We start from the raw sequence: 27,266 nt of genomic DNA, 5'->3' as shown, positions 1-27,266 counted from the left end.
TTTTCTCTGGCCTAGAAGGTCAGTTGGTTCTCCACAGTTGCCCTGGAGGCAGGGACCGAGTCACACCGAGAAGACTCTGCCGAGGCTACTGGGGGTGTGGGCTGTCGTCATGATGGGCACCCATGGGTGTGGGCCTCGAACCATCCCCCCTCTGCCCTGTTAGAACCCTGGGCCTAGAGCCCAAAACCTTGATGGCATCCCTGCTGTTGTTTCTGAGTGCCTATGGTTAATTATAGAACCTTTCTGGGCCTAGGACAGTAATGCCCTCCCAGATGTGTGAGAAGACGAAAGAAGATGCGTGAGAGCAGATTTTGTCACCTGGGCCATGCTAGGAAACTAGCAAGTTTCGTTGTAGGCGTTATGTTCCTCTGGGGATGACCCTAAATCCTGAGCCCCGTCTCCTCAGTGGCCCAGCCCCAGCCCCTGTATCAGCCTGGGCTCCCAAGGGGGAGTTTCAGGACAGAGGCCCTTGAACCCCAGGTGTGCCAGCCAAGACAGGGGTGGGAAGGGGGTGTCAATGATGCTGAGACACCCCTACTTTGCCTGGGACCATCAGTATCAGGAACACTGATTATGGAATTCACCTTAAAACACTGACTGGAGTATTCACACCGTTACTGCAGAATGAGGCTGTCTTCTCGTTTCTTTGTTTGTTTTGTTTGCAGACAGAGTCTTACTCTGTCACCCAGGCTGGAGTGTAGTGGTGCGATCTTGGCTCACTGCAACCGCCGCGTCCCAGGTTCAAGTGATTCTCATGCCTCCCAAGTAGTTGGGATTACAGGCACACACCACCATGCCCAGCTAATTTTTGGGTTTTTGTTTGTTTGGTTTTTTTAGTAGCAATGGGGGTTTCACCTTGTTGCCCATGGTGGTCTCGAACTTCTGGCCTCAAGTGATCTTCCCTCCTCGGCCTCCCAAAGTGCTGGGATTACAGGCGTCAGCCACTGTGCCCAGCCTCTCTTCTCATTTTGTAGACTATTTTTCCCAGCATCATAAGCCGTAGGGCTAGTGGAAGTGAGAGGCAGTGCTGAGTGCTGGTGACCGGCATGGGCTCAAATCCCAGCTCCAGCAAGCTTTTTGGCCTTGCACCAGTTACTTCCTTCTGTGCCTCAGTTTCCTCATTTTGCAATGGGAATAATAGTATGACCTCGTCCAGTTGTTGTAAGAATGAAATGAGTTAATATGCTCTACATAAACCCTGGGGGCAGCGCTTGGCTTACGGTTAAGTGCCAGCTAGGAATTGGCTGATGTCACTAGACAGGGCTAACCTATGTGTCCTCTTCTTCCCAACCCCCCAGTGCCTAGCCCCTCCTGTAACGGTTTTGACAACACCCTTTCAAGACCTTGCCGGGTGCCACTAGGAAAGGAGGTTTGTTTCATTGCCACCGTTCGCCTGGCAACACCACAATTCTTAAAGGCAAGTATCTGAGAGGCGGTTCATTGTGCGGAGCTGTTATGATTGACTCACATTTTGTTGTATGTAATTAATGGTCTTTGGGGAGGGAATACATTGCAGGGAAGTTGTCACTGGCTTTGAAAATCGAAGTGTCTGGCTTCTGTGCCTGCACACACGCCCTTTCCCCTGCCCCGTTTCCTGCAAATGGTTCTGTGTGAAGGCAGTGTCACTTGCTGTTCTGCTGTTTGATAACCGTATGTCTTCCCACCTTTCACGCCGGCGTTGAGACCATCCGGGGCAGGCCTGGGTGAGAACCGAGTGTCAGAGCGTTGGGGGTTTGTCTGCCTTTTCTCATCTGTGATTGCTTCAACATCGATGGCATGACTCGAGTTAAATGAGTAATTCAGATTCCGATGAAAAGCCATTTTCCACATGTTTGCCACACTTCTCGATAATGGGAAGGGATGGTGTGACATTTTGGCTCCTAGGTATTTTTCCCCAGCTTGTGAAATAAATTTAGTATCAGCTAATACCGAAATTAGCTACAGATGATGAGTTTCAGTCCAACACGACTTGGAGACTTGCTCAAAACGATTTTAACTTCTGTTACCCACCATGCGTTCCTCTTGAACAAACCTAGGGTGAGCATCTGGCACCCAAGCAACTTTTTTTTTTTTTTTTTTTTTTCTGCTTCCAATACAGGAAATGTGCATAGTTGACGAACCTTTAGAGGAATTCACTTCAAGGCATAGCTTGGAATGGAAATTTTTATTTCTGGATCACAGGTTTGAGAAAAGAAAAACATATTTGGGTTGGGCCCTTCTCAAGTCTTGTTTGCGTGAGCCAGGCTCTCCTTGGGAGAGAAGAGTCAGCCCTGGTCCATTGAAGGAGAAGGACTCTCTGGCGCTAGGAACAGTCGTCCCTGCCAGGGGTGGGTGGATGCTCTCCAGCTGCATCTGCCCCTTCGTGAATATGTTCTGTATTCGGGTCTGATGCCTCAGCCCCGGGCCATCTTTGGGATGATCCTCCCTTGGGGCCCTTTCCAGCTCCCAGGAAGGCAGCAGCAAGTGTGAGAGAAATCTCTCATCTCATTTTTTCCAACCTCCTTTGATCCTTGAGCCCAATATTTACTTTTTCTTTTGTAACATTATTTGCAGTTGAAGAACTCCAAATCGCCCCTCCCCACCCTTTAATTTTATATTACACTTTGGTGTTGGGCTGATCCAATCTGTAGCTGTTTTTAACTACCCAGAAGTGATAAAGCTTATTGTTATCTGGGCCAAGTTATGCCAAGGGAAAGGAGTATCTAGAGGCCAAAAAAAAAGCTGAGCCCCTTGGAAAACACAGCCTCTCTGGTTTTCACCATTGCAGAGTTATGTTTCTCCCCTCGTTCTTGAGAAATGAGGCCTCCATGTTGATCAGTATGGACAGGCATGGCCACCAGGGTGAGTCCTGCGGTGTATCTCCTCCCTGATGTCCTCCTTGTCCTTGTGCAGAGCCCCTCCAATCATAGGATACCTGCCTTTTGAAGTGCTGGGAACCTCGGGCTATGACTACTACCACATCGATGACCTGGAGCTCCTGGCCAGATGCCACCAGCACCGTGAGTACCACTGCCCAGCCCAGGCATGGGGGCCTTGTGTTCACTCCACTGAGGCCCGGCAGCGGGGCTCTGGGACTCCGGATGTCTCTGATTGTTACCTGGTTTCTTTTTCAGGTGGGGAACTTGGTTTTCTCTGAGATGATCTGGGGGTATGGTGGAGGCCCCTTATCTGCATCTACCCCCATGTCAGGTTTTCACCTGGAATTCACTTGGCCCCAAACCCTAGCACCTTCCCACTATCATCCAGACAGGCGCCCTGTTTAACCCTAATTAAGAAACTAAGGTGATGCAGGGACTTTTTTTTAAGTGATGCATTTCAGAGATAAAATACCGGGTTCTCATAACTGTTCTTTCATCAGCAGATATGTATTGCTCACTAACCGTAGGCCGGATACTGAGTAGCCCGGCAGATGGGGGCGATCAGTACCTACTTGCTGTCCCTCAGGGCAGGTCTGCTGGGAAAGCCAGCCATGGGTGACTTTGTGGGATGTGGGGGGATGCACACAGCATATTGGGAGACTCAAGAGGACCCTCACAGCTGGGGTTCAAGGAAGGTTCTTTCCCACAGAAGAGGGGAACACATTAGCGAATATATGGGAGATGGGACTTATGATGTGGGCAAGTGAGAATTACAAGCTTGTCCAAGTTCTCCCTTAGCTTCAAGAATGAACCACTTAAAGCTGTATTTTCAGTGCCAACTCTTAACTGTAAACAGGAACACTGACCTGTTGATCCTGATGCATGAACTGGCCACTAACATTGTGCTTTAAAAGGTGCCTCACCTGTAGTACCCATGAGAACTTTTTTTTTGAGACAGATTCTCGCTCTGTCACTCAGGCTGGAGTGCAGTGGTGCAATCTCAGCTCACTGCAAGCTTCGCCTCCCGGGTTCAAGCGATTCTCCCGCCTCAGCCTCCGGAGTAGTTGGGATTACAGGCACATGCCACCACGCCCGGCTAATTTTTTGTATTTTTAGTAGAGATAGGGTTTCACCATGTTGGTCAGGCTGGTCTCAAACTCCTGACTTCAAGTGATCTGCTCACCTCGGCCTCCCAAAATGCTTGGATTACAGGCATGAGCCACCGTGTCTGGCCAGAACTTTCTCTTCTGTGGAGAGGGAAGGAAGAATAGGCTTGAGTTCCATCTGGATCGGCTGTTAGAATTTAAAGCTAATCATTAAAACTGTAACTCGCTGCTCCTCAAGAGTGTGGTCTGGGACCACGCTGCATAGGCATCATGGGAAGGATGCCACACTTGTAGAATCAGGCCTGCTCAATCAGGGTGTCTATTTTAACCAGGTCCCCAAGTGAAGAATGACATTCAGCATTTGAAAGGCTTCTCAATGGCTTGGGCAAGAGGTCCTTGCTCTGTGGAGGCCACGCCCTCAATCTGCTGGGCTTCTCTCCTCTTCAGATAGTCACATTCTCCAAGGCAGTGCCCTTCTGTAGCATTAGTTTCCTAGTTGAGATTTCTCTTAACCATTTACCTAAAGAGGTGCTAAATTCCAGGCACTATGGCAATAAAACCCAAATCATTCTTCTTCCTTGAATCCATAGTCCATCTTTCTGCCCTGCCCAGGCTTGATACACCGTCAGCCTCCATTCTGCTCCGGACACCCCTAGAGGAGCCACCCGCAGACATCACGATGGGGGGCTCCAAGCGGCTCTGGGGAAGGAGGAAGCCTGGGGTGGAGGCATCTGTCCTCGACTCTTTATTTGAGAACCGTGTCAGCTGAGCATGAACTGCTGACTGACAGCCCCAGAGTCCGTCCAGAGGTTGCTGGCTGGCAGGTCTGTTTTCGGGCCAATTCTGGATGCTCTCCCCTGGGCTCCTGCAGCTCCAAAGACAGCTCTGCCTGCAGCGGGAAGATGAGCAGCAGGCAAACCTGGGCCTCTGTTTCATTAAACCTGCAGTTTGAAAATCTGTCTGCATCTGCCCTTATTTGAGGATCTCTTTAAGCTTCTGAGCATTTGGGACAGTATATGGATCAGTCTTCTACTGTTTAAGAATTCATGACAGTGTACCATGATCCTGAGAGTTACTTAAAATACAGGGCAGCCGGGGAAACGAGCCATGTTTGGTGCTGTCCTTTTGAAAGCTGATCTTAACAATAACTCCGGGGGAAAGGAGCACTTTTATATTAACATTGGTTATATGCAGAATCCATTTTCTACTCACAGTGATGCAGTTTGGCAAAGGGAAGTCGTGTTGCTACCGGTTTCTGACCAAAGGTCAGCAGTGGATTTGGCTGCAGACTCACTACTACATCACCTACCACCAGTGGAACTCCAAGCCCGAGTTCATCGTGTGCACACACTCGGTGGTCAGGTACCGTGCACGGGCAGGGGTGCGGCTGCGTCCTTGCCACACCTCGGCGGGGTACAGGGTGGCCCCGATGGCCGAGTCAGATCGGCAGTCACTCAGGTGTTCTCCATTTCGAGGATCAAGCCCAGGCCATCCCCTGCTGTTAACAGCACAATTCCCAGGGCTCAGCTCGCTTCCGGGCACCACTGGCTCTGCCCTCCCAGGGCTGAGACTCCTTTCAAGCTCTCAGTCAGGCCCCTTTGAACGCCTCATGGACTCTCGCAGGCTGCCAGGATATTACTTAGTAAGTGACTGCTTCACTGACCTACTTACATATTTTCCCATCTCCATCCAACCCACAGCCTTCCCTTGTTCCTGCTTTGAGTAGAAAATTTAAATTTTACCTCTAAATAACTCAAACACATATTCCCCTTTATTTTTAATGCTTTAAAAACCCCTGCTGGCAACTGAGGCAGTGTTGGGAAAACAGCCTGGCTGCCAGTGGGCGCAGGTTCCCGGGAGGTCCCCGCTGGCCTCAGGGAGCCCTCCGCCCAGGGCGGGTGAGCGGGACTTCAAAGAGACGCAGCGTGGGCAGGGTTTCATCAACGCCACCTTTGTGGGTCTCTGCTCCCAAGGATGAAGGGAAAAATGGTCCTCTCCCCCACTACAGAAATTTTAAGAACGTAAATTAGTTTTAAGCTGGCCTCCAGAAAAGCCTTGGAGAAGGGCAAAGAAAGAAAAGTTGGAAGGACAGCATGCCTTTTTTTTTTTTTTTTAACTTTAAGTTCTAGGATTCACGTACAGAATGTGCAGGTTTGTTACACAGGTATACATGTGCTTTGGTGGTTCGCTGCACCTGTCAACCCATCATTTAGGTTTTAAACCCCACATGCATTAGGTATTTGTCCTAATGCTCTCCCTCCCTTTGTCCCCTACCACCCCCACCGCCCACAGGCCCTGGTGTATGATGTTCCCCTCCCTGTGTCCATGTGTTCTCATTGTTCAACTCCCACTTATGAGTGAGAACATGTGGTGCTTGGTTTTCTGTTCCTGTGTTAGTTTGCTGAGGATGATGGCTTCCAGCTTCATCCATGTTCCTGCAAAGGACATGAACTCATTCTTTTTTATAGCTGCATAATAGTCCATAAAATTAGAAAAACCTACTTTAAATTTCATATGCATTTCTTATACAAGTCACTTGCTGCTTGATAATGGATGTTCCGAGAAATGTGTCATTAGGTGATTTTGTCATCATGCAAACATCATAGAGTGTACTGGACACACTAGATGGTGTGGTACCTTGGCTATACCATATAGTGTATTGTTCCTAGGCTACACGCCTGTACAGCATGCTATTGTGCTGAACACTACAGGTAGTCATAGCACAGGTGTAAGTGTGCATCTGAATGCATCTGAACACAGAAAAGGTACAGTACAAACACGGCGTTCCAGTCTTTGGGAACCACTAATGTCCCATAAGCACATGACTATGTATATGTAACAGACACTATGCGCACACACACACACACACACACACACACACACACACCATACATACATCAGGTCACCAAACCAGGCATTCTTCCTTAACATGCAGAAGAGGGGAGAAACACTAGTGTTCAGCAGCCAATGACCCTGATCCCACTTGACCACACTTTGTGCCCTCTCTCAGGGACTTGATCTTGGATTCCCAGCCCGCCACTGGGCGTGCAGCACCAGTGGTGTCTGACTCCACGGCAGCCGCCTGTTGCCACCCAGCCTGGTCCTCTGCCCGAGGGCCCCCTACCCCCAGGGAAGGCTGGGCAGCTCTGACCCCTCGCTCTTTAGGCTGTGCCCTCTACCAGCTCTTCTTCTCCATCCTCCACCTCTCAAATCCTTGGAAGAAACTCTCAGAGAAAGGAGGGAGAGAACAGAGTGAATGAATCAGGTGGCAGGCATTCCGGAGGCCCAGGAGCCACGTCATTTCCCAAGGCCTCTTACCCCGGGGTCTCCACACCCAGGGCAGAGGCACCACGGGATCACTTAGGCATCACTGTGTTGAGTGGATTTACCCACACTCCTGAAAAGTGGGCCTGTGGGCTCATCTACGGTCTGGATTTGGCTATTCCTGCGTTTGTTTGAGAGGAAACTTTCTGAGAAATGTAACTACTAAAAAAGTTTTGTGTCACTCTTCCATATGCACGGTCCAGACTGAGCAGGTTTTAAGAAAGGCTTCTAATTATTTAAAGGCAGAAGCTTATCCCATAGACGAAAATGGGTTTTTTAAAGACAATTACAATTGGAGATTTCAGGGAAGTAAAAAGAATAGTAAATGAGAGGGGATAAAGACATCCTGGAAATAAAAAGATTTTGAACGTCATATTGTAAGTCACTCAGGTGGAATTTAAGGCAGAGAACGACGCTCATTCCTTCCAACAAGTCGCAGGCCAGGCTCCTCTGTGTTGACTGTTGTTGGGGGCAAGGGTTACCTAGAGAACCTCGATGTACCTTGCAGTCTGTTCAGGGGGTGTCGTCCCGTCCTGGAATGCCCCATCTCCACCGTGGTCTCTTAATTTCCTGTGCAGTTATGCAGATGTCCGGGTGGAAAGGAGGCAGGAGCTGGCTCTGGAAGACCCGCCATCCGAGGCCCTCCACTCCTCAGCACTAAAGGTATGGCCATCCCCGCTAGACGGATACAGCCAAGGCTGGCTAGGAAGAAAATGCAGCCAACCAGTCTCTGAAACAAGGGCTTAGTTTCATCAATGGAAGGACACATCCAAGCTATGCAGGAGGCTGAGGTAGGAGGATCCCTTGAGGCCATCACATGGAGGCTGTGGTGAGCTATGATTGTGCCACCATACTCCAGCCTGGATGACAGAGTAAGACTCTAGCTCAAAAAAAAAAAAAAAAGAGCCTGCAGAGCTGGGTTACACACAGCCCCTGGACTCAAAGCATGGCTCGGCGACTTTCCAGCCTTACAAGCATGGCTCCAATGAGTCCACTCGGCATTTCCTCCACAGATAGGACACGGGGGAGTTCCCCCCTCCCCCGCTGGGTTGGGGAGGAATTCCAGAGTCCCTGGTCTTCCTTTGCTTGAGGGCCATGGCACTGCCTCCAGGACCCAGGCACCGCTTCCAGGACCCAGACACCCTCTCCAGGATGCAGGCACCCTATGGGGAGGCTGCCCTCGCACACCATCCCCCCGTCACCTATGCTTTCTATTTCTGTGTTCAGGGGTCTTGGTGAACATCGTGCTGGAGCCAGCTCGGGGTCAGGGAGCCCTGCTTTAGAAAGGCATTCCCTCCACAGAGCCCCTTCCGTCCTTCCTTCCACACTGAGCCCTCTGCTCCCCTCTGCCTAGCCAGACGTCTCCTTGTCCCTGCTCCTGGCCCACAGCTCCTGGGAACCTTGGGGACCATCTGCAAGTAGACCAGAGCCCTGTTCCTCAGAGTCCATTCTTAAAGCAGACATAAATGTTGGGAAAAAAGGAAAAAAAGCAAGAAAGGGAGGGAATGTTGTATTTCATCAAAGTTAAGGAAGCTGTCAGCTGGAAGATCTACATGAATGTTTCTTTTTTTTTTTTTTTTTGAGACAAAGTCTCGCTTTGTTGCCCCAGCTGGAGCACAGTGGTGCAGTCTCAATCTCGGCTCACTGCAACCTCCACCTCCTGGATCAAGCAATTCTCATGCTCTAGTCTCCCAAGTAGCTGGGATTACAGGTGCCCGCCACCACACCCGGCTAATTTTTGTGTCTTTCATAGAAACAGGGTTTCACTGTGTTGGCCAGGCTGGTCTCGAACTCCTGACCTCAAGTGATCTTCCCGCCTCAGCTTCCCACAGTGCTGGGATTGCAGGCATGAGCCACCGTGCCTGGCCTCCACGTGATTTTTTTCTCCCACTAAGAGAAAAATTGCTGCCAACCAATCTCTGAAACAAGAGTTTCTTTTCATCAAGGGAAGGACACGTCTTAATTTCAGAAGTGTTCAAATGTGAGTGCTGGAGAGGGGAGTACCTCTTAGAACTGGTGAAGCTCAACTTCCAGGGTGCCCAGTGACCCCAAATCCAGAGCCTTGGGCCAGAGGCCGGTGCCACAGCAGTGGTCCAGCCTTGCAGGCTGTCTGTGGTCCAACAGAAGCATCTCTTACCCCTGAAGGGCCAAGTTGGGAGGAAGGCGATATCACCTTTCAAGATCAGAGAGCAGTGGGTGCCTTGGCAGAGCCTCCCCGGCTGCTGTGTCGTGTGGTGGTGTGTTCCATGGCGATTCATCACCAGCGCGCTGATAGGACGCAGCTGACATTGTTTATGGAAGTGTTTATTACCCAGCCCTGTTACACTATACATTATGTATCATGTCATAGAAGGGAACTCAGCTGCTAATAGGCAGATGTTAGACACACCATACCTTATGGCTGAAGAACAGGCGTAGTGTGTATCATCCAGTCAGAAATTTATCATTGAGGTTTCTGATCCTTGGGGAGTCCTGGAGCCCTGTGAAAGAATGTCTTCTCATCAAAATGCACATATGTATAGATACAAACACAATCACCGGGCGCGGTGGCTCATGCCTGTAATCCCAGCATATTGGGAGGCTGAGGCGGGGAGATCACAAGGTCAGGAGTTCGAGACCAGCCTGACCAACATGGAGAAACCCCGTCTCCACTAAAAATACAAAAATTATCTGGGCGTGGTGGTGTGCACCTGTAATCCCAGCTATTTGTGAGGCTGAGGCTGGAGAATCACTTGAACCCAGGAGGCAGAGCTTGCAGTGAGCCAAGATTGTGCCACTGCACTCTAGCCTGGGTAACAGAGTGAGACGCGGTCTCAAAGAAAATAATAACAAAAATACAAACACAATCTTGGGCACTGGGTTAAGAATCCCTTTAAAGTAAAAGCTCCCACCAGAGCTCCCAAACTATCTGTGATGTTGAACCAGTTTGGTTTTTATAGCTTTGCTGTCACTGTCCAGTGCATTTGTAAAATGCAGATTCCTGTGTGTGGATGTGATGTGCAGAGACATCAAATGGGCATCCAAGTTCCTCCGTGCTTATTCTCACTTCCTGGACCGACTTCTCTGCTGACTAGGAACACATAATTCATAAAGAGCCGTGGTCCAGGGACCCCGCTCTAAGGAGCCTGGTCAAAGGGAAACTGTAACCAAGCAGCAAGGTCCCCAAATTGTCATTTACCTCAGCACATCCAGCCACATCTGGTATTTCTGTTTTGCACAAAGGCCCGTAGGTCACATGTCAGTCACTTCAGCCCTACTGTAGGCGCACAGCGTCCACCCCCACTGCAGCCGTGACACAAAAGACAAAACAGCCACACAGACGCACGCATGGGATTTCATACCCAAGGCCGTGGGACACAGACCAGCCCGTTGACGTAGCCCAGAGATGCTGACAGTTTCCATTCTTCTAAGACTGGGTAGGAATGCGGCTCAGGAGGGTAGCCACTGTTTTGTTTTCTTCTTTAGCTTAAAAATTATCCCAACCTTTGTTTGGTTTATTATTATTTTTTTAGACCTTGTCTCACTATGTTGCCCAGGTGCCCAGGCTGGAGTGCAGTGGCATGATCTCAGCTCACTGCAACCTCTGTCTCCAAAGTTCAAGCTGTTCTCCTGCCTCAGCCTCCCAAGTAGCTGGGATTACAGGCGCCCGCCACCACATCCAGCTAATTTTTGTATTTTTAGTAAAGACGGTGTTTCACCATGTTGGCCAGGCTGGTCTCGAACTCCTGACCTTAAATGATCCACCTGCCTCAGCCTCCCAAAGAGCTGGGATTACAGGCATGAGTCACCGCGCCCAGCCCCAACACAACCCGTTTTCATGTGCCTATAAGAGCTAAGCCACAGAGGATGGAAAAACGGTCCCTCGGAGTCAGACTGTCACAGCTGCTTTCTTGTCACACTGTATTTGAGGCAGAGACATCCTGAGAGCCAGGGTCAGGAGCAAGAGGTTGAAAGACAGGAGACCCCTTGCCCTCACTGGTTCTCCACTCCAGGGGACACTGAGGCTGCAGAGAATGAGTAACAGGAGAAAGTGTGGGAAGGACCCAGGAAGGTCCAAAGGCATTATCTGGGTGAGTTTACAATCCACTGCCAGCAGCAACCTTATTTCTAGAACTCTTTCCCTCTTCTTGGAAAGTCAAGATGCTGGGTGGTGAGGTGACAATGTTGAGGACAAAATTAAATGCAAAGTCAGTTATGAAAATATAAACAATAAAAACCAAAGGCAAGAAAGGGTAATTAACACTGCTTTTCAGCTGCAAGCTTCTCTGGGGCTTTAGGTTACATGTATGTATATACACTACCCAAGCGTCTTTGGAATCGTCCCTAAACAACTATGGTATTTGTCTCAGCAGCTTCTGAGGTTGTCGACATATTTAGAACTAAAGTCACGCCCAGTGATTCTTTCCTCTGGATGCTGACATGAGGACTGTTCGATGTGTGTGTTTCAGGACAAGGGCTCAAGCCTGGAACCTCGGCAGCACTTTAACGCACTCGACGTGGGTACCTCGGGCCTTAATACCAGTCATTCGCCATCAGCGTCCTCAAGAAGTTCCCACAAATCCTCACACACAGCCATGTCAGAACCCACCTGTGAGTGCGAGTCCATGGATGGGGAGTGGGACGGGGGACCCCGTCGGACCAGAGGGACAGCCCCACAGAGGGTCCCAGGGCAGTCTGTGCCTCCGACAGAGGTTGCCGTGCAGTTTATACTCCTTTCCTTTCCCAGACTTCCCGCCTTCTGATCACCTCTCCACACTCTGGTATCCATTCAGTGCCAAGCAAAGACCTTGAGTGGGTGGCGCACAGATCTGATCCCTTGGCCGCTTTTAGTAATACTGGGGAGGCATCTGATCGGGCAGCTCACTGGACCAAGCAGCAGAGATGAAGTTTGGGGAGTGTTTGTGGTTTCTCCCACCTGCTGCCAGGCTGGGCTTCTGTGGTTCACCTCAACCCTGCATGGTGGACTTCCTTTATCAGCGATCCCAACTGAGCTCTTGTGTTAGCACACCACTGTCATGGGTGTCCTCTTCGGATGAGTACATGCTAAGTATGTCTAAGTTAGGAAAGTCATTCATTGCTTTCTTACAGCCACTCCCACCAAGCTGATGGCAGAGGCCAGCACCCCGGCTTTGCCAAGATCAGCCACCCTGCCCCAAGAGTTACCTGTCCCCGGGCTCAGCCAGGCAGCCACCATGCCGGTAAGTGTGTGACCCCAGAGTCCTCCCCGGGAGTATGCTACAGTGTGGTGGGGGCTGCAGAGCCCCAGGCGAGGTGCTGCGTCTCCCCAGAGGATCCTCTTACTTAGGGATTGAGAGTGTAGGGTGGCAGATGGGGGTGGGAAGTTGAGTAATTTAATTGGCAACTAATTTTAAACATTTGCATGACAAAATTAACATGGATGCATATCCATAGAATACAAAATCCAAGTGAATTTTAAGGGTAAAAGGCAAAACTGCAAACCCGGGGTCATACCGTCATACCCCTGGAGCCCCTGAGGCCACACAATTAGGATTCTTCTGTTTCAAATCCCCTCTCATGCTGGTGTAAATGTTTGAGCAGCTCAGTGGCAACAAAAATACCTCTGCACATATCAGGTGGGACCCGACCCCAACGTGTGCCAGATCCTTCCGGAACGTCAGGGGATGCATGGCCCTGAGAAAGCGCACTGGCCATGTGTCAAGTCGCTGGCATGCACCACTCTGGTCATCTATTGCCAGGTAGCAAACTACACCTAACTTAGTGGCCTAAAGCAACCACGTGTATCAAGTTCATGGAGCCTGGGTCAGGAATTCAGAAAGGGCATCATGGGGATGGCACTTCCCTGCTCCTTGGTGTCGGGGGTCTCATGGGCCTAGGCTACAGAACCCTCTCCTCCAGATGGTGTCTGCACATGAATGTCCGGCACCCAGGCTGGGTGGCTGAGAGCTGGGCTCATCCGAGGCCCTCTGTCATCGACTTGCACAGGCCTCTCAAGCCTTAGGCTGCTCCTGGCATGGTGGTGGACTCCGGGTTCCAAGAGGAGACATCCGGAGAGGCAGGCAGGAGCCGTGCAGCCCTCTGTGACCTAGCCATGGAAGTCAACATAGTGTCACCACAGCCATACCTCTTGGTCAAAGCAGTCCCGAGCTCACCCATCGAGAGGAATCTAGACCTCCACTTCTAGATGGGAGAAGTACCCAGAAATTTTAGGGGCCACCTCCAGATAGTTGCCAAGCCCCTCCCACCCACACTTCACTGTCACTTTGGAGATGGCGTGAACGTGCCACCTTCCTGCCTGCTGTCTCCGTAAAGGCTTTGCACACCCTGCTTGACAAGCTTGGGCAGTGCGTTTCATTTTCAAGTAGAACATGGCAAAGACCACTTATTTGCTCTCCAGCCACCTCCAGATGCGCTTGCAAGCTGTGCCTGCCATTCTTCCAGACTCTGCTGTCCAGTGTGACTCACTCTGCCAACAGTGGAGACCCAGAGTGCTTCCCTCTCCTCCCAGCCATGCAGGGAAACCGAGCCCAGACCAGCTTCCGGTTCAGCCCTGTGCCTGGGACTTCTCCCTGAAACAAGGTCTTCTGGTGACATTTCCTCCCAGTGCTGTCCTGGGTTACACTTTGCATTTGAGCTGCTTTTTTGGATAGACCCTAGCAACTAGGGGCCGTGTCGGAATAACTTCAGATGAGTCCTTTCACTGTTCTTTTAAAAAAAAACCACTGGCTCATGAAGCAGAGCGTTTCATTTCTTATTTCTATACGTTGTCTCCCCCACCCACCCGAGTGATCAGGGAACACAGATGTGACTCAGCTCACTTCCCCGGAGTCTCTCAAAACGTTCTGGACAGAGGCTGGTGAAATTGCCCCAGTCCTCACTGCCTGGATGAGTTCTTGGACAAACACGCATGGTCTGTCCATCTGCATCAGCACTGAGCAGAAAAGATACGGACGCACAGGCCAGCTCATGGTAGCAGTCCACGCACATCGTCCTGCTTGATGACACCACTAAGAATTAATCCATTTGGGAGGAGGGCAACCAAATCCACCCAGGGCGGAGTCCAGGACAGCAGGCAAGGGAAGGGAAATGGAGCTGAGCTACCAGGCTTGGGCGGGTAGCAGCAGCCTGGCAGAGCACACTGTGGTGGGGCGGGAGCCTGCACCGGTTGTGCGGGGGCTCTGCCCGTGTGCCCTGCATGGGAAGCAGTGTAGCCAGGGAACAGACACCTATACTTTCTAGAAGTCTTGACTTTCAGCTGTTCACCCCAGTGTGGAACGCAGAGAACCCACTGGACCAAGAGACCGCATCCCTGTCTCCTGGAACGGCAGAAGCAGTGGTAACAAAGTCCCTTTCTCTCCCACAGGCCCCTCTGCCTTCCCCATCGTCCTGCGACCTCACACAGCAGCTCCTGCCTCAGACCGTTCTCCAGAGCACACCCGCTCCCATGGCACAGGTGAGTCTGGGACCCAGGGCAGGGCAGCCGCTCTCAAGCCAGCAGCCCGCAGTGTGCTGTGCTGACGGTCTTGTATACTTGCGTACCAACCAAGGCCCTGACGTGGGGGAATGTCCCTCCTGATGTGCATGTGGCGTGTGTCCATCCCTGAGGTTCCCCCCACACCCACCCTCTCATCTCCAAGTTCTTCTTTCCGGTGTGTGGGTTTTTCTTTTTTTAAATTTCAATAGTTTGGGGGGAACAGGTGGTGTTTGGTTATATGGATAAGTTCCTTAGGGGTGATTTCTGAGATTTTGTGTACCTGTCACCCGAGTAGTGTACACTGCACCCAATATGTAGTCCTTTATGCCTCACGCCCCTCACCCTTCCTCCCACCAGCCCCAAAGTCCAGTATTTCATTCTTACGCCTTTGTAGCCTCATAGTTTAGCTCCCACTTAGAAGTGAAAACATATGATATTTGGTTTTCCATTCCTGAGTTGCTTCACTTAGAAGAATGACCTCCAGCTCCATCCAAGTTGCTGCAAAAGTCCAGGGTTTGTTTTTTTAATTCTTTTAACAGTCTCTGTTCACCTCTTTGCCACTTTTCCACATTCCTCTTGTTCTTTACGACTCCAAATTGGCCATGGTATTTTAGAAAAGGTCTGAATTGGGCTGCATGTCACAGAAGGACTGAAAGGATCTAAAACCCGTGAGTCCAGCACTATAAATATCACATTTGTTTAAAAAAAGAAAGAAAAGAAAGGGATTACGGCTTTGCTGAGTAATTCCATCCTTGTTTCAACAACATTCGGTGAGTTACTATTTGGGTCAGTCAGTGAGCGAGGTGTTAGGGATGTAAAGATGTAAGTCAGCCCTTGCTTTTAGTACTCAGAACTAAAGGGAGAGACAGGCATGTAAACAGAGACGCCGCCGTGGCAGGGCATGCGTTTTTATAGAACCACGGAGGAAATATTCTGCCCAGGGAAGTCTGACGTGGCTTCCTGGAGGAGGTGACGCTTGAGTTGGCCTTGAAAGGTGGGTAGGAGGTTGCCAGATGGTGCGGCAGGGGGACAGCAGGGATGTACTTCAGCAGGGAGTAATGAACACGGGGAGTGACAAACCGTGCCCAGGCCTGAGCTCTGACTTCAGTTCCCTCATAGGAGACTTAGCTCTGCCCAGACCATGGCCACAAGCTAGAGCTGCGTCCCAGATGGCGGTTCAGCAGCAGGTGCCCCTCTCTGTCTTGGCACACATCTGTCACCACTGATGAAAACTATTTTGGAACATATGCCCTCTTAGTGGGGCTCTCTCATGCGTTGCTGGAGTAAGACACATGCTGAGGCGTGCTGCTTGCTAGAGTGAGGCTTGAGGAGTGGTGTAAAAGCTGCCCTTCCGGAACCTACTCATTCAAACTGCCTATATTCACCCTCATTAGGCCAAAAAAAAAAAAGCCCTGAATAATGTTTTTCTCTTTAAATGTCCAAGACATATTTGGTATGAAATTAGTAACTTTTTAATCCAAAGGGGGCATAACATGAAGATGTCTTTACTTCTGGGTCTTGCATTATAAAGAATGTCTGTGTTTATGAGACACAAGGGGGTGGTGCAGTCCCTTTTGGAATTCTGATTTTTCATCTATTGAACTTCTTAGTCTGCCATATGTACTATATTTAATCATAACTATATTCTATTTATTTATTTATTTATTTTTGAGACGGAGTTTCGCTCTTGTCGCCCAGGCTGGAGTACAATGGCAGCATCTTGGCTCACTGCAACCTCCGCCTCCTGGGTTCCAGTGATTCTCCTGCCTCAGCCTCCCAAGTAGCTGGGAATTACAGGAATGCGCCACCACGCCTGGCTAATTTTGTATTTTTTGTAGAGACGGCGTTTCACCATGTTGGCCAGGCTGCTCTTGAATTCCTGACCTCAGGTGATCTGCCCACCTCGGCCTCCCAAAGTGCTGGGATGACAGGTGTGCGCCACGGCACCCAGCCAGTAACTGTATTCTTTAAGACATCCCTGCGTAATACTGACTTTCCAAGCCACACAGTTCTTCCCATACCCACTGCGTGTGGAACAATGAGATTCTGGGGTTTTTCCTCTCACTCCCCTCACCCTTCAGGGAAAGGAGGGAAAAAATGAAATCCAAAATCTGAGGAGTGGTTATCTGGGTCACTGGTGGTTTTCCAAAAAGCCTCTTTCTTCATACTGTGGTTCTAAAATGTCTTTAAATTAGAGTAGATCTCTTTATCAAAAACATCACCATCAAGATGGTAAGGAGGGCCCCGTGATGGGGTGTCTGGCAGGCCTTGAAAAAATCAGAATAACGTGAGAGGCAGCTACCACCTCCTAACGCAGCCCGTCGCCGCTCCCTTTCCAAGCCAGCTCGGCCCCCATGAGCCGCCTCCACTGCAGGTGGAAGGGGCAACCCTGAGTTTCCCAACTTTGTAGAACCTGCCAGAGAAGCTTTTGGGTTTCGTTAAATACTTGCAATCGCTCGTTTGCTTTCTCCATCGAATTCTCTCTCAAAATCCTCGCAGAGTGGTCTAATTAGTCACAATCTGACTGGGATTTTTGTGAGTCTGGGATAGCGCAGGTATTTTTTTACATTTATATATATATATATATATATATATTTTTTTTTTTTTTTCACTCTATTGCCCAGGCTGGAGTGCAGTGGTGCAATCTTGGCTCACTGCAATCTCCGCATCCCGGGTTCAAGCGATTCTCCTACCTCAGCCTCCTGAGTAGCTGGGATTACAGGTGCCCGCCACCACGCCTGGCTAATTTGTGTATTTTTTAGTAGAGATGGGGTTTCGCCATGTTGGCCAGGCTGGTCTCAAACTCCTGACCTCAGGTGATCCGCCCACCTCGGACTCTCAAAATGCTGGGATTACTGGCGTGAGTCACCACCCCTGGCCTAGTGCAGGTATTTTTAAATGCATGGGTAGCAACAGAACCTTCCTTTTAAAGGAAGTCTGAGGTCAAAGCTGCTCTGGTCAAGGTGGGAGTGTCTTGTGGGCAAAACTCATTGGCCGCGCTTAGCTACTAAGACTTGGGATTTGCATGTTGGTGCTGCCACCATCTCGCTGTGTGACTTCCAGCAGGGTGCAGCCTCCTGCGGTGGCATGGGCTCGTTGTGAAGAAGTGTAACACACATACCTCTACTTGCCTGGGGCAGCAGCTGGCACCTGAGGGTCTCTGCAAATGTCAGCACCTGCTATTCTTATTCTTGCTGGTTCTTTTTATTATGATTTCGCTGCCTCAGGAGCTATGCTTTCAGTTATTTCATCCTATCTGTTTCCCAACTCTCCTGGTCTCCTTGCTTCTCTGTGTCTGGGAGGTCAAAGGGCAGAGGAAAAGAGAGAGGCCCTGGGGGCATTTGCAAAAGACAGTGGGCAGGAAACAGACTAGGGAGACTGGTGGGCTAGAGATTGAGGGAGTGGAGGCTAAGTCATGGTGAAAAGGGAGAGAGAGAAAAACAAAATGAATCTAGCAAACTCATTCGCCTCAAGATACAGGAGTCACAGCCCCGGAGAGCCCAGAGCAGGGGCTACAGGCCCCTCCTGCCATCCCTCCCAGTGTTTCCTGCAAGCAGAGGAGCCTGTGTTGAGGGAGACGGGACAGGAGGCAGAGACCACCTGCAAGTTTCGTAAGGCCAGCCTCCTTTCCCAGAAAGGATTAAGGGTCCAAAGGAAGGGGAGGCCCAAAACAATCACCCTGTCTTTACCTCAAGGTCACACTGGAGAGGGGGACCCTCGGAGTAAAGACCGGGGGATTGTTTTGTTCTTTTTTCGCACAGATTTCGGAGACGTGCATAGTAGCAAGTAAGCCTGGAGTGGGGAGGGTGAGGGGAATAAGTCCTTTATGATCCCAGGCTGGTTTGGAGAGAGCCAGGATCAGATTTAGGATAATGACCAGACCCAAAAATGCCTGTGAAGCTGTCACATACAAACTGCTATGCCCTAAATGAAGGGGAAAAGGGACTCTCTGATGCCCTGCTTTTGACATTCATCTCCAAAACCATTTGTTCATCTCGCCAAATTTGGAATATCAGTTTGTAAACATTGTTTACAAAATCCTGTCCCGATTCAATGGCCCTCCCAGACTGTAGGGCAGTAAGTCAGGTCTGCAGATTCAGGCGGGCCTGCTGTCATAGCCAGCCTGAGAAAGACTGGCACAGGGGCCCCGGGGATGTCCAGACCTCATCTGCAGCCCCTGTTCACTGCCCAGGACCCAGCCACGGGCTCCTCAGGGACGCTGGGAAAGACGGCTAAGGGACGGAAATGAAGTGTACAGACTGAGCAGCAGCAAGATCTGCCTGCAAGGCTGAAATAACTCTTTCATCTGGTTATGTTTTTCGGCTCCACCTTGAAGTTTTCGGCACAGTTCAGCATGTTCCAGACCATCAAAGACCAGCTAGAGCAGCGGACACGGATCCTGCAGGCCAATATCCGGTGGCAACAGGAAGAGCTCCACAAGATCCAGGAGCAGCTCTGCCTGGTCCAGGACTCCAGCGTCCAGGTGATCCCCTTCCCGGACTGGCCTCTGTCCCTGCTGCCGCATGGGGAGGGGTCCTGCCACCATTTCCAGGCAGCCAGGACTTCCTCCCAAGCCCTGTGCACTGCCCTGCCAAGCCCCCATTTGCTTATGAAAGCACACTGCAGTCTCCGCAAAGGACAAGGAACAAATCCCGGTCCTCCTCCCTGCCTCCAGCCCACACCCCTGATGTCGTCTTCCCTCGCCCCTCACTCTGGCAGGCACATGTACTCGCTGCCTCCACCTGCATTTGCACTTGTGCACTTGGCGCTGGACTGCCCTGCATGGATGCCTGCCTGGGTCCTGGGTAGCACCTCCCTGCGCCTCTGTAACTTTGCTTTCCTAGCTCCCAGCCCAGGCTGCCATCAGGAGGAGATGGAAGCAGCTCTGCTGTTTCTCATCCAACGCAGGCATCCAGGGAGATGTGGGAGACGATGATATCCATATCACAGCCTACTGGAGACTGCAGAGGGAGCTGGGTGGCACCCCATTTGTGGTGTGCCAGCAGGGAGGCTCCGCAAGCCCCAGCAGCAGCAGCTCTCACTGTGACCCCCAGATACTAGAATTGTTTGGAGAGGTCTATGTTTTGGTTTTGGTTTTGTTTTGGGGGAAAACCTTTTTATATTGGATCTCTTTTAATAATATAGAATGTTTTACTTATATTAGTCCAGGACTGTGTATCTTCAGAAGTGCCTGATTCTGACCCAGCCTTTGATTGTAAATGTAACTCTAGCTAACCTTGGCGTCCGCCCTGAGAGCACTAAGCATTGGGAGACCCTTAGAAGGGACAGAAAGAAGCAGAAATAACGTCTCTGCCGGAGCACTGTCCCTGTTGCTTCCCCCATCACCCATGTACGCAGACCCTCCCCTGGCCACACAGCTCTTGAAGTGCAGCCACACCTACCACAGGAGACAGGCGGGTTCTGTCGGGGCCCAGCGCGGTGAGCCAGGGCACGCTGAGATGAACACGCAGCGGTGCAGGTGTCTGGGGGCTTAGGGAGATGCTCATTTGGCTGTCCTGCCTTGCTGAGGTCCCAGCAGCTCCACCTGGCCCTCAGGGGCACTCCTGGTGGCTTTCTAGAGGCTCACTGTCCCTCCCCTTCCTGCCCCTGCACAGGCCTCTCAGAGGTGGCTGCCCACCTTAAAGAGAAGAGCCCTGCCCTGGACAGGCCACCTGCCCGTCCACTCCCCTCAAGACGTGGTGTGTGCGCCTTGAGCAGGCTTCACACAGACAGCCTGGGCCATGCCAGAGCCCTGCTGCTCTCCCACCTCCTCGGTGCACCCTTACATTGACCAGGAAAAGGCTCAGCCTTCTCATGAAAAGAAATGGAGTCACCAAGCTGCCGTTCCACCTTTTACCAGAATAGGTAAAAAGTGGCTTTTTCCTTACGCCTTCCCAGCTGGAATATTTTTCTCACTGATCCAGGGCCTGACTGGGAGCCCAACGCTTGCCTGACTCCAATTACTTTAATGGAATTTTTACACTAACAGGAAGGGGGAAATCGAGCCAGAAACTGCTAAAATTGAGGTAGGCGTATGAACACCCCCCTCAGTGCCTGGAGTTTTTCTACTTCCTGCCTTTTCAACATTAAGGCTGAATTTTAAAATAACAGGCAGCAAAGTTACTGCTTTCACTCCTGTTATAACAAAGTATTTTTCCTCCTTGTGACCCATGCCTTTGGTTAACCCCCAAGTACCTACGCCAGAGTGCACCGAGGGATGTTCTGAGGATGTTCTGAGGCCGGCGTGGGAATCGCGCCCTCCGGTGCCTTCCTGCGCTGGGTTCATTCCTGAGGCCTTATCTTTGCAGTGGAATTTTCCAGAGATCATGGAAATCCACACAGATAGTCAAGACAGAGGACGTTTCCTCAAGGAGTCTGCCTTGTTTTTTTGTAAGACTTAAAGAAATATGTTCCAAAGTGTGATATTTGGTTTTTTTTTTTTTAAACTAAACTGTGCGACTCAAGCGTGAAGAATAAGCAACTACAAATGACTCCAGCCCACCCCCAGAAGTAGAGGGATAGATAAGAATGACAAAACACAGATGATTTTTGAAACCTAATGATGATGCCAAGGTTTCATTATATCACTTGTCTATTTCGTATACTTCTCAAATGTACTGTAATGACAAGTATTTGTAGAAATAGCAGATAACACTAATGAAAAATCATCTGTGAGTGTAGGATTGGTTTGTTCTTGAAAACTAGAAGTTGTTGGTTTGTTTTCTCCCACAACTTTTCCCACTTGGAGAACTTTTTTTTTTTTTTTTTTTTGTTTTCACGTTTTCCATAAAGTTGACCTCAGAGCCCTTTTAAGACGCCATCTCCTTAAGCCATAAAATTCTACTTTATTGTTGATAAACAGATATTTTATCAACTTTATTGCTGATAATCCTTTCTGGGGAAGGAGGCTGGCCTTATAGAAGTATGGTGCCCAGCAGCAAACCAGGTACCAGTCCCCCCGCACAGTGGCCTTTATCCCAACCTCAGTGGACTTGTGATGCTTTTACTTCATTGCTTCAAAACTTTCATCGAGGCTATATGTGCCTGTGATGCTTACTATTTTTTTTTTCCAAAAAAACGCTGGGTTATGAGGAAGAAGTCCTGTAGGGCTGTTGGTGTTTGCACCTGGATGGGGTCATGAATGGGGCTACATGGAGGAGCTGCTGTGCTGAAAGGCCCATCGCCCCCTCCCAGGCTGCCTCTTGCTCTTTTTGAGAGCATGTGCGCCCTCTGCTGGCTGCTCAGAGGAATACCTAGAAGGGCACCTGTAGCAATGGCAAATGATATGTTCCTCAACTGGTTCATCCATCCATCTATCCATCCTTCCTTCCATCCAGCCATCATCTATCCATCCTCCTATCCATCCTCCCTTCCATCCAGCCATCATCTATCCATCCTTCCCTCCAGCCACCATCCGTCCATCCTTCCATCCATCCATCCTTCCTTCCATCCAGCCACCATCTGTCCATCCTTTCTTTCAGCCACGCTCCCTTCTATCCATCCTTCTGCCCACCCTTTCTTCCTTCAATCCATCTTTTAATCTATCCATCCATCTGACACCCTTTATTTACCAGGCATGTGGTTAAGCACTGTGAGGATACAGAAAGATAAACAGGACAAGGTTTCTACTGTCAGAGGATATGCATTGATGGGACAGAGTAGCACCCCTGTCTGTTACAGTCTGTTACATAAATAACACTAGCAGACATAGTTTGCCCTTCTCTGAGTGAAAGTGCTCTTCATATGTTTATTCATTCATACATGCATTTATTCCATTCATTCATTTATCAAACAGTTTTTATATGCCCAAAAAGGCAAAGGAGGAAAAAGTTCCTTTTTTCATTTTGAATGTTAGTATCTGACATTCATTCAGTACTTACTATGTCTCAGGTCATTTATATGCATTAACTTCATTTAGTCCTTAATAAGGTATGTGCTCTTAATGTCACTATTTTACTAATGAGGAAACTAAGGCTTTGAAAAGTTATTAAAATTGCCCAAGGCCATACTGCTAGTAAATGGTAGGGTGGGAATTTGAGCTAAGGTATAGGTCTGCTTTAAGGTAAATTATACTGCCTGTCATCAGTAAAGGCTGAATTTATTCAAAATCTAATCAAAAGGTAAATTGTATCCTACCAAAAAAACGCATGGTAATTGGGTTTGACTACTAGGTTTTTGCTGAAGTGATGAAGTATATGTTCCCCTATGTGCTATAAACAAGTCTTGTTTTAATAGGGAGCTGGGACTGCATGAAACATGAATCCTCAAAATGTGTAAAATGATGGATACCCAGAAAATTCTTCTTAATTTCTAAAGTGACAAGGAGTCCTCATTTCAAAACTGCAGGCTTCTCTGTGGTGGGTGGGGCATGAGAGGAGTTTGGGGAGGTCCCGTGGGATGAAGAAAGATCAGAACCCAGCCCCAGCTTAGCCATCTGCCCATCTCGGGCCTCTGGTAAGTGGCTCGACCCCACCCATGAAGCAGACGCGTGAGCGAACTGATCCATAAGTCTCCCCAGCACGCCTGCAGGGTGGGATCCTCGCCTGCCTCTCCAAACCTGCGCTGACACTCAGCAGATGTCAGCCTGTCGGTCCTGTACTGCATATGAGGTGGGACCGCACTGAGTACAGGAATGGGGTGAAAAACATCAGAGGCTGGGAGCCAGAGAGCCTTCCCCCTAAAGAACTGCAAGCTAAGGGCCTGATGGACTGGAACAGCACATGTTGAGAATCATGACAGACACAATGCCATCTGATGTTTTTAATACCCAAGAGGTATTTTTGTTTAAAAAGCCAGTTTCAGGTCTTTCGTTAAATTATTATTAAAATTCCAAAAGCTGTCTTTCTTAAAACTTTGGAGTCCACTGACAGATTCTGTTTTATTCATGAATGTACTGATTTGGTCTAAAAAGAGCAATGCTTTCACTAGATTTTTATTTATGTTCAATGAGCTGATAAGTTGATTGTGAATAATCAACATTATCTACCAAAGCTATTCATTTACACATTTAGTTTATCTGAATCTTTCAAACATTTTATGTAGCTAACAAGGCAGACTTACAAACCTAAGAAGTAAAATCTTTCTAAGCACCTAAACAACTGTTTTACTTTTATTTATTTATTCATTTTTTGAGACAGAGTCTCTCTCTGTCACCCAGGCTGGAGGCGCAATCTCGGCTCACTGCAACCTCTGCCTGCCAGGTTCAAGCGATTCTCCTGCCTCAGCCTCCTGAATAACTGGGATTACAGGCATGCACCCCCACGCCCGGCTAATTTTTGTATTTTTAGTAGAGATGGGGTTTCACCATTGGCCAGGCTGGTCTCAAGCTCCTGGCCTCAAGTGATCTGCCCGCCTTGGCCTCCAAAAATGCTGTAATACAGGCGTGAGCCACAGTGCCTGGCGTAAACAACTGTTTTAAATCAAATACACCAAACTTATTTGAACTAAATCGGGATTCTCAATAACACCCCAAATTCTCTTAAATCTTTCAAATTAAAACCGCCAAGCTAATATACCGTGGACTTTTAAATGTCTCTGAGACATCTTAGGTAACAAAACACAGAGATGATCATGATGATTATAAAACTTGAACATAGTATTAAAGTGCACGGACTTGATGTTATGCGATCATATCCATGCTTATTGGCCTGCCTGGGAATGTGGTCCCTTAATTAATGAGAGAGATCTGCCATCTCAGCTGAGAGCACTGGGTGGAAGATTCTCAACAGCAGCGTGGGTACAGACACTAGTCACTAGTCAGAGATTGAAGGGCAAATACAAAGCCTGGTCGTACTGCAGGGGCAATGTGGCCCAGGCCACAGGGGAGCCATCCCCTGCCGCTATTATCATGATGCAATGTTATCATTACTGCATCACGCATTCCACTCACCAGGTATCGCTCCCTTCTAGTAAGAAGCTGGTAAGCCAACCTAGACTCTAAACAAGTACATCACATTATTTAGAGAACATCTGGGTCTAAACAGCTTTCACACTGTTAGGCCTCAGTCACTTGCCTGTAACCTTCATGAAGGCAGAGAGTGTCTCCAGCCCCTGGCTCTGTGGCCAGTGCCTTGCACTGAGCTTGGGGCGTCACAGGTGCTTCATGTTCACCAGTGGAGTAAATGAACTATTTCTAGGCAGCTCAGAGCAAGAAAGTTCTTACTGGGCACAGGGAATGCAAAGAAGGTGCACACTGGTGAGGTACCCATGACCCCTACTTCACCAGCATTTCTGTTCTCTCAGATGTTCCTGCAGCAGCCAGCTGTATCCCTGAGCTTCAGTAGCACCCAGCGACCCGAGGCTCAGCAGCAGCTACAGCAAAGGTCAGCCGCAGTGACTCAGCCCCAGCTCGGGACGGGCCCCCAACTTCCAGGGCAGATCTCCTCTGCCCAGGTCACAAGCCAGCACCTGCTCAGAGAATCAAGTGTGATATCAACCCAGGTAAATGTGCCCTTGCCAGCTTCACTCGTTGCCTCTAGAGCAGACACCCTCTTGCAGTTTGGGACATACTTGATGGCTGCAGCCTGCGTGAACTGAGGCCTGCTGCCCTGTTCCCTTATGGACTGCGGGTGGATTTGGGAGTGAGCCGCCTTCTCCTTCTGTTAAAGTCACTTTGAAACCCCAAGTTGTATTGGCTTCCTTCTGTGTCTTATAAACGCCCACCTCAGTCCCTTGCTCTTGTGCTTAAAGATATCATTCAGCTGAAACGTTCCCCTTTGATGCTGACTTAGGGTTGGAGGCAGATATGGCCATCTCAGAGAGCCACTGGCAGCTGAATGTCCCAACACTCAACGTCCACAGTCCTCGCCATCTACTCTGGTGTTAACCATTACCCATGTGAGCAGCCACTGCTGTTCACTGTCCCTTGTTCCAGGCACCCCCTGCTCCTCCAGGTGCCCCCTGCTCCTGCAGGCCCCTACTGCTCCCCTAGGCCTCCCTGCTCCTCTAGGCCTCCCACTGCTCCCCTAGGCCTCCCTGCTCCTCCAGGCCCCCCAGACTACTTGCCAAACCCTTGCAGCCATTTCCACCTATTCCAAGCCACCAGTGACCTTGCAGTTGGACGAAATTGCCAGCAGATAAATGGCACTCAAACTGAATGGAATTGAGAAGTCTGGAGCAGCGCTCCTGGAGGATGACAGATGGGAAGGCAGCCTTTCCCCCAGCCTCACATTCCCATGCCCTCGTGGCTTTGGTAAACGTCAGTTGAGCTCCTGAGTTCACCAAGACCCAGGGAACAGGGATGAGCAAGAGCTCTCTGGGCCTCAAGGAGCTTGCAGTTTAGTAGAGAATCTGGGAACTTAGATAACTTGCAGCACAATACGGATAAGGACACATGTGGAAGTGTTTAGGACATCTTTCTTCAAATGTAAGGGTTTTGCTTGAAAATGCAGCCTTTTGATTTAAAAGGTCATCAGAAAAATAGGTGAGAAGAGCTAAGAAAATTTTGGAAAACAGAAAACTGAGGAAGGATTTATACTGTCTGATATTGGAAAATTTTGTAAAAACTTTAAGAATGAGAGCACTGTGTTATCAGATGAATGGACAATCAGTGAAACAGACAGAGAACCCAAAGCAGGTGCAGGCCCACTTCCTCACTCCTTTATTACTCCACTCAGCTCACTGCGTGCCAGGCACGAAATTCTGAGCACTGAGGGAAAGCAGTGAATAAAAAAGAAAAGAAAAAAAAGAATCTCTGTTCCAAGTGAGGAAAGAGACAAACATATGAAAATTAGAGTATGTCCAACGGTACAGGAATGCTGGTGAGGGCCGGGAATGGGCTGGAGGTGTAAAGAGGTAGCCAGGTAAGGCCTCGTGAAGAAGATGATATTTGAGTCAAGACCTGAGGGGGTGAAAGAATGAGCCAGCCAATGTCAGGGGAAGAGCATTCCACAGAGCCGTCAGCTTGTGCAAAGGCCCAGGGCAGGAGTAGGCCTGGTGAGCTGCAGAAACAGCCAGGAGGACCACATGTCTGCAGTAGAATTTGAAGCAGAAAGTAGATCAGTTCGAGGCACATTTGCTACTTGCCTGCCTGGAGTCCAGCATTGTCCTAGGCCCAAGGGATTCAAATACAGTCCAACGGGGAAGACAGTCACAAGATCAAAGCAATTCAGTAGCTGGGAGGTTCTGATGTAGAGGAAAGGCAAGGGTAGGTAGAAGGAGGAGACACTGGGAGGTTTCCTGGAGAGATGGCCCCAGGGTTGCGTCCAAGTCTTACCTTTCTCATTGAAATGATGCTCCAGGGTCCAAAGCCAATGAGAAGCTCACAGCTAATGCAGAGCAGCGGCCGCTCTGGGAGCAGCCTAGTGTCCCCATTCAGCAGCGCCACAGCTGTGCTCCCGCCAAGTCTGAATCTGACCACACCTGCTTCCACCTCCCAGGATGCCAGCCAGTGCCAGCCCAGCCCAGACTTCAGCCATGATCGGCAGCTGAGGTACGAGACTGCCCTTGTTTGAAGGATAACCCAGCCATCATTTTACCCCATTCATTTCAGCTTTCTGCTTTAGACAGAGGCAGAGTTCAGACAGA

At 49.6% G+C, this 27,266-nt stretch overlaps 1 protein-coding gene across 2 annotated transcripts in view; it reads left to right on the top strand.

Annotated features, from left to right (window-relative positions):
• The window catches only part of NPAS2 (neuronal PAS domain protein 2), a 175,712-nt gene that overhangs the window by 140,497 nt on the left and 7,949 nt on the right, over positions 1–27,266 (top strand). For both annotated transcript variants that reach the window (XM_025354429.1, XM_025354430.1), the window contains exons 8-18: positions 1,299–1,417; positions 2,099–2,181; positions 2,893–2,999; positions 5,179–5,326; positions 7,867–7,951; positions 11,737–11,878; positions 12,377–12,486; positions 14,631–14,720; positions 19,078–19,224; positions 24,984–25,181; positions 26,981–27,171. In XM_025354429.1, coding sequence (XP_025210214.1) covers positions 1,299–1,417; positions 2,099–2,181; positions 2,893–2,999; positions 5,179–5,326; positions 7,867–7,951; positions 11,737–11,878; positions 12,377–12,486; positions 14,631–14,720; positions 19,078–19,224; positions 24,984–25,181; positions 26,981–27,171 — 1,420 coding nt within the window. The remainder of the gene's footprint in view (positions 1–1,298; positions 1,418–2,098; positions 2,182–2,892; positions 3,000–5,178; positions 5,327–7,866; positions 7,952–11,736; positions 11,879–12,376; positions 12,487–14,630; positions 14,721–19,077; positions 19,225–24,983; positions 25,182–26,980; positions 27,172–27,266) is intronic.

This window comes from Theropithecus gelada, chromosome 13 (genome assembly GCF_003255815.1).
Source record: "Theropithecus gelada isolate Dixy chromosome 13, Tgel_1.0, whole genome shotgun sequence".
NCBI classification, from domain to species: Eukaryota; Metazoa; Chordata; class Mammalia; order Primates; family Cercopithecidae; genus Theropithecus; species Theropithecus gelada.
Note: the sequence above shows the minus strand (reverse complement) of the source record. Positions and strands in the feature narration are given on the sequence as shown.